Consider the following 7,167-nt stretch of genomic DNA (forward strand, 5'->3'; position numbering starts at 1 on the left):
TCTAGAAATGTTGCTGGTTCAACCCATTGTGGTCCATCCCATGAGGAGCTAGAGTGGGCAACCTCAAACACGGTTGAGCAGGATGATAGCCTTCAGGTGGCAGGTCTGCAACCCAAGTCGGAACCGGCCTCTGCGGTGGAGTGGGTGCCAATACTGCAATTGGGTCTTACTATCGTACTCGGTCCCGATCTAGCTATCGGCTTATTTCTCCCTCTTTTAGTCTGGCAAGGGCTGGTATATGTAGTCTCAAGCCGATGGGGCAAGAGAGGAGGGGCTCCGTCGGCCAGGTGGCAATGGGGCATGGTGGGGGCTCCAATGCTCCATGCGGCCCTTGTAGTTGACCAAGGTGTCGGTCGTATCTGCGGCTAACCTTCCTGCCCAAAGAGAAGGGGGAAATTGCCCTCAAACCTGAGGGGTGAGGTAGGAGAGGGCCGATCGTGGTTGTGACAGCCCAAAGTGAAACTGTTGGTGGTGGTAGCTACTTCGTCACCAACTGTCCTTGATCACATTCGACAAGAGCCAAGGCTCGCAAATCCTCTCTTAGCTCATGCATCTTCTCCTGAGACTATTCTTGCAGCTATAGCAGTTTAGACTCAACTCACTAGACCAACCCACTAAGTGAGTTCATGACTCGACTAGACCAACTATGATTCAACTAGACCAATTAGCTCTAGGCTGGTTCACAACAGATAACAGAAGGCCAGAACCAAGAACCAAGAGATAAGTAATAATGTTGTTCTTTCAAAATCACTAATTTGGTAAATGGCATAGAAACCTCTATTGTAGAAGGCAAGAACCAAGAAAATGTGTAATAGCATTAGTTAATCCTTGTACTTTTAACTCCTATTATGATAATAATTGAAATAAACAATTTCTGTGGAAATAAGTCCTCCAAAGTCCATAGTACTAGGTTAGGGTATTGATGGAGAAGTCAAGCAAAAGAACTAGTGGAAAACAATGGAGGTTTCTAGCACATGTATCAAGTGGCTCTAAATTAATAAAATTTCCACCATGCTATGAAGCATAGATAATTCTATCATCTGGTCATTTCATATAAATACACCTATAGATTATGATGTCCATGTCCATCAGATACTCCATATCTGCCTTTTTCTAAATAAGAACAGATGGTCCTAGGATCCTTCTCGGATATTTTTCAAAGTTCAAAGATAAGTCCTACTAGGTACTTCTTGAATATGGACCGTGCTTCATACCATGCCATATGGTGTAACAGGAATATCTAAGATTCTAAATCAGTTAAATTCTTCTTAATAAGTATTAAGATAAGATTAAGATGATATATTTGTCAGTAAAAAAATATATTGTAGTTTATAATGTGAATACATTTGCACATTCCATGAATTTTGTTAAGTTAGCAATAGGCAAGTAGCAATAGCTTATAGCTTATGTCAAATTCAAAAAATCATGACGCTGCAAACTAGGCAAGTAGCAATAGCTTATAGCTTATGTCAAATTCAAAAAATCATGACAGCTGCAAACTAGGCAAGTAGCAATAGCTTATAGCTTATGTCAAATTCAAAAGAAATTGTTGACATTGTGAAATTGATTAGGTGCAGCAAATAAAAGTATGTGATAAGAAAAACAATCCTTCATTAATATTAAAAAAATAAACAATTGAAGAAAACAAAAATGGCCTCTCTATATATTATTAATGCTAAATAACTTATAGTTGCTGATCTATAACTAGCTAAAATAGTCTGCAAGTTGTTGCAAAAAAACTAAAGCTAGTAAATACACATTGCTGCAAACCTGTGACAGAGGAAGAGACAGGATTCATGCTTCTCAGAAGAAAGAAGATGAATCAAAAATAAGAACTTGCAGAATCAATAATAGTATTCCTCAAGAAACTGCTACAAGGTGTTGTACTCTGCCATGTTATGCACCAGATTGATATCTATTTCTGAAGCAAATCAAGCTATATCAACCATTCATGAGCCTTTTGTATATGTGAACACTGCAGTAGATAGATTGGCCATCTAAGCCTCTGAACATCAGTAACTGATGAAACAACTGCTTACGTCAATCTCCTATGTAGAGATCCATAGGATTGGTAACAGTATCTTACTTCTGGATATTAGATTTAGCTGAAAGATTATGCAAGAAAAAGTTTCATTTGTTATGATTGCCCACTGCCATTCATCAACATCTATGATTAGATTGCATTCACTTGTGATGAATGAGAGCATAAAGATTTGCTTGGTCAGTTTAGCATGGTCAAAGAGATTGCTGGTTTTATTGCCTTACATTAAATGAATTTGCAGCACTTTTAGTATGCAAAATGAACATGAACATAGAATAACAAAATCATGCCTCACAAGTAGCCAAATTCTTCTAGTCTACTCCTTGTAAACGTTGTCACAGAGCTGTTGCATATGCTAAACATAAGTTAAGTATCAATCTAGCTGTATATATATCTTATGTTCTCTCTTTCGCTGAGTGTTCAATCAAGCTGTCCAGGAAATTGTGCAACAGAGGATAGGCTGATAGGTGTTGCAAATATTCTTGAATGTCAAGGCAAAAAGCCATTACCACAGCCTTAAAAGGCTTCCTTTCAGATTTGATAGGTTCTATTGTTCCTGCAGTCAACAAACTAATGCAAAAGCCGAGCCACACTTATTGCTGAGCGGAGTTTCCTTACATCTCTTTTGAACCCAGAACTTCGAAGGCCAGAAATAACTGCACGTTTTGCAGATGTAAGCACATCAGTGCCCTCATGTAAGCAAGACAGCAAGAACTTGGATGCTAAGCGGAACCTACCCTCCTTGCATAAACCGTGCACTAATGATGTATATGTAAACGAATCCCTGGAGTCAATATTATTGAACAGCTTTATAGCTGAATCTGCATTGCTAAACTTACAGAGCCCATCAATTAAGCAATTGTAAGCTACCAAGTTTGACTGCAAACCCTTCATCTCCATTAAATGTAGTTGCTTTTGGGCAGAATCAATATAGCCCATTTTACACAAGCCGTCGATTAAAACAGAGAATGTGTATTCGTCACTCTCAAGGCCACCTTCTTCAATCTCAGTCAACAAGCAGAATGCAATGTCTAACTTACCTTCTCTGCAAAGAAGATAAAGTAGAGTGTTGTAACATGCTTTGTCGAGACCGATGCCATTTTTCATCATTAATTCTGAACAAGCATTAGCTTCTTCAAATCTACCTCTTTTGACTAAAGCACTGATTACTGTACAATAAGGGAAAACATCTGATGTGTATCCTCTTTTCATCATTGTATAAAAAGTATCAAAACCTTGCTCAAATTTACCATATCTGAAGCAACAATTCATAACTGTTGTATATGTTATGGTATTTGGGACATGACCTGTTTCTCCAAGCTCTTTAAGGATCCTTCTTGCTTCACTTAGTTTACCAGATTTACAGAGCCCATCAATAATTGTATTATATGTCACCAGCCCCACAGGAAAATCCATCTTCTGCAAGCTCCTGAAGAGTCTCAGCGCATTTGTTACCTTCCCAGACTTGCACAAACCATTGATCAAAGTGTTATAAGTAGCTGAAGAAGGATCGACATTTTTCGACGTCATATCTAAGAAAATCTTATATGCATCCTCTGGATACCCCGACTTGAATAGACAGTGCATCAAGGTGTTATAAGTCCATGAATCGGGAGCTAACCCAATCTGCAGCATTTCTTCAAAAAGTTCCAGGGAGCGCAACGGCAGGCGAAATTGAGCAGCCCCAGCCATCAACGTGTTGTAAGTAATGACATCTGGCTTAACCCCTGCTTCTCTCATCCTATACATAATCGCATAACCTTCATCTAATCCGATGAAACGGCAGTATGCAGAAATCAATGTATTGTATGTTACAACATCAGGAAGATAACCAAGCCGTATTCCATCAACTATGATGGCCTCAGCCTTCTCCAAATTCTTGGCTTTACATAGAGAAGCTATGCAGATATTCATCAGTTGGGTCGAAAATCTGCAAATCATACCTTAATAAAAGCATAGGAGATGAAGATAAATAAGGACATCTGAATCTGCAAGAATTCAAGCAGAAGAACATCAATTAAACCTCAGTTGAAGCAAGCACTAAGACCAATGCAGTTATAATAGTAATAATAGCATATGCATATCTTAAACCCAACAATTTCATACCCCTCAGTGAGAAATGCATAGCATCTGAAGGAAGGCGGTACCTCTTATTTTTCTGCCTAACAGATTCAGTTGTTCTTCAATCAAGAGATCTGGGTTATTCTCTTGAAGCGGCAATACATCATACAGATGGTGGGCGGATAGAGGAGGGATGAGGCATATCTTCGTGACGGCGGAGAGGCGATGCCGGCAGAGCTTGGTGAGGGCGGAGAGGCGATGGCGGCGGAGCTTGGTGACGGCGAGCTCGTGGAGGGAAGATGCGCAGCTTGGTGACGGCGGAGAGAGCCGGAAAGGTGACGACGGTGGAGGAGTCGAAGACGGCAGATGGTGATTTTGGGATTTCGATGGTGGCTATGTTAGGGGTTTTCTGGGTTTTTGAACAAAAAAAAAAAGAACAGCCAAAACGGCTTCAAAATATTACATTATCCCGGGAGTACGAGATCCCAAGGCTATCTCTTAACAAAATGGAAAGGAAATCAGGGTGCCTTGACGTGGCCCTCAAAAAGGATTCTTTACTATTACAAGATTTCGCAAGCCAATTAGTGGCTTGGTTATATTACGAAAGGTTTTTAATAGCGCTTCGCAGTCTTTAATTATATTTCTTATCCTCCACTGACTTGAATCATGGACATCAATGGCGATAATTGACAAATTGATGGCTAACCTTGGTAAAATCAGATTTCAAATTACTTTCACCAAGGTTAGATCTAACCATAAATCAGAGCTGGCAGTTTCTTTGCCGTTATTTGAAGATCTTGTTCATGTAACTGCAACCTTCACGCTCCTAAATCCAAGTCTACTATTCTTGTATCCAAACCCACTAAAACTTGGCTATGAAAATATAAAACCATCTCAAACCCATCCACTCCTCGAACTATCAACCTTTCTTCCTCTTTTTCCTTCTTGTATTTAGATCCTTATTACTAAAAATTTAATTTTCATTGCTTTGAGTTATTTCAATCTGGTCCCCAATGGTGAGACTCAATTTCACGATGATTTGGGCAAAAATGGTTTCCATTGTTCTAGTAATAATGGCAAGGAGTATCCATTCATCATTATTAGTAAACTTGTTGTTGATCCCTAATGCTACATCTATAGGAGTAGGTGAGTCAAACTTGATATGATACCATAAAATATTTCGACGATAGAATCTAATGTTAAATTATGTTGTAGTTTGTTTGAACGGGAGCCTGCCTGTATACCAACTCCAATAGTGTATATTTAAGTTGTTGTAGTTAAAAATCTCATAGTTGGGACCTTGGGCTAGGTAGGTTGGTTTGCCTCTCAGGTGTGAACCAGCCTCATTGTCCCTTATGCCTGTGATGCACTGTTGTCCTTAACTGGTCAGATCGTGCCTCCAGCGTTGTTATTTAAAAAATTGAAGTGCTCAAAGCAAGTCCATGCTTTGTATACATTAACATGAGATAACATCACACAATTTTAATCCTATTGTATTAGTCTTCAAAATCGAAGCAATGATTAAGAAGGATAGTTAGGGTTATTCATATTTCATAGTCAAAGATGAAATTATTAGATTTATGAAAGAAGAACAACTGTAAAAGCATTTGCCAAGAATATTTTTATTAATCAAGAATGAAAGTTGGGGGTTTGAAGATAATCAAATATTGTCTTAGTCTCAACCATAAACGCTACCGGTTAGGGATCAACGAATGTTACTTTTAGGACTCTGCCGACACTTAGAAATCAAAATTTTTGGGTTCTAGAAGGTGTATGGTCACGAGGCTGAAATTTAAAGAAATTGACGAAAAGGGCACCCACTAGATGTAGAGCCGGCGGCTTAATTTAACTCAACAAAGGAAAACCTACTAGGTCTAAACATAGGAAGGATTGATAAACTTACACCACTTTCTTAATTCTATGGGTGGTGGTGCATGGTCGTTCTTAGTTGATGTCTAGTTAATTCTATTAACTAACGAGCTCTTAGCCTACTAACTAGCTATGCAGAGGCATCCCTCCACAGCTAGCTTCTTAGAGGGACTAGGGTCATTTAGGTGATAAAATTTTGAGGCAATAACAAATTTGTGATGCCCTTAGATTTTCTAGGTCGTATGCGCGCTACATTGATGTATTTAGCGAGTCTATAGCCTTGGCCAATAGGCCCGATGTAACGCCCTCGCCCGGCACGGGCACGTGCACGCACACGCGCCCACACGGCACGTGCGGCGCACGCGACAGGTCGGGCGGGGCCCGTCACGCACAGATACACTCCTGTGCACATACAATCATGACATCCTCAAATAACACCTGCTAACATATCCATGATTACATAATCCATCACCAAATAAATCATACTCTTAACCAAATAAACCTGTTAGTATATAAATATCAAAGTCCACAATAATATACACTAGACTGCCACATAATCTGGCAGGACCCACACAGGCCACAACAAACCATCAAGATACAACTAAAATAACTAATACAAGGTTACTCTATGATTCGACCTGTATTATACAAATCATTGTCTAATACAAAAGAGTACAAATATCAAATATTGGTACAACTCGATTTCTATGTAAACTATCATCTATACCATCTCGCATCTATAGCTCACCTCATCATCGCTCTAAAATATCTTCTCAAGTCGCTATCACGTACCACATATCTGAGGGGGTTAGAAAAGAAATAAAGAGAGTCATGAGCAAAAGGCTCAGTGAATAGACCTTACCCCGAATCAGTGATGCCAAACAGAGAGTAAATCATGTACTGGATAATATGAATCAGAAAGAGTATCATGTCATGAATGAGTATATGAATGTATCCTCAATAATATATAAATGAAAAGTAGATAACATGTCATAACTGATAAAAGTATATAATCCTCGACCATGAGTAAACAAATCTCCATGTCATCTATCATCATAACTCTCTCTCAAATATGACACATGATGCATGCCGATCATGACTATGCTATGATATCAAATGCAACCATATATGATGCATATTGACCACTCGATAATCAGGTATGTCAGGTAATAATGAAGTCATATGCATTTCTTAAC

At 39.1% G+C, this 7,167-nt stretch overlaps 1 protein-coding gene across 1 annotated transcript; it reads right to left on the reverse strand.

Annotated features, from left to right (window-relative positions):
• Positions 1-1,608: 1,608 nt before the first annotated feature.
• Positions 1,609-4,727, reverse strand: LOC140768518 (uncharacterized). The gene is made up of 2 exons (XM_073108819.1): positions 4,189-4,727; positions 1,609-4,029 (listed from the first exon to the last, which is right to left on the reverse strand). The coding sequence occupies exon 2, from the start codon at positions 3,980-3,982 to the stop codon at positions 2,612-2,614; it is 1,371 nt and encodes a 456-aa protein (XP_072964920.1). The 5' UTR covers positions 3,983-4,029; positions 4,189-4,727; the 3' UTR covers positions 1,609-2,611.
• Between the last annotated feature and the right edge of the window lie 2,440 nt (positions 4,728-7,167).

The sequence above is a fragment of the Typha angustifolia genome, chromosome 10, assembly GCF_048772165.1.
Source record: "Typha angustifolia cultivar Huaian chromosome 10, ASM4877216v1, whole genome shotgun sequence".
NCBI classification, from domain to species: Eukaryota; Viridiplantae; Streptophyta; class Magnoliopsida; order Poales; family Typhaceae; genus Typha; species Typha angustifolia.

Excerpts from the sequence above, each read along its gene's own strand:
- LOC140768518 (XM_073108819.1), bottom strand. The coding sequence starts at position 3,982 with ATGATTTGCAGATTTTCGACCCAACTGATGAATATCTGCATAGCTTCT.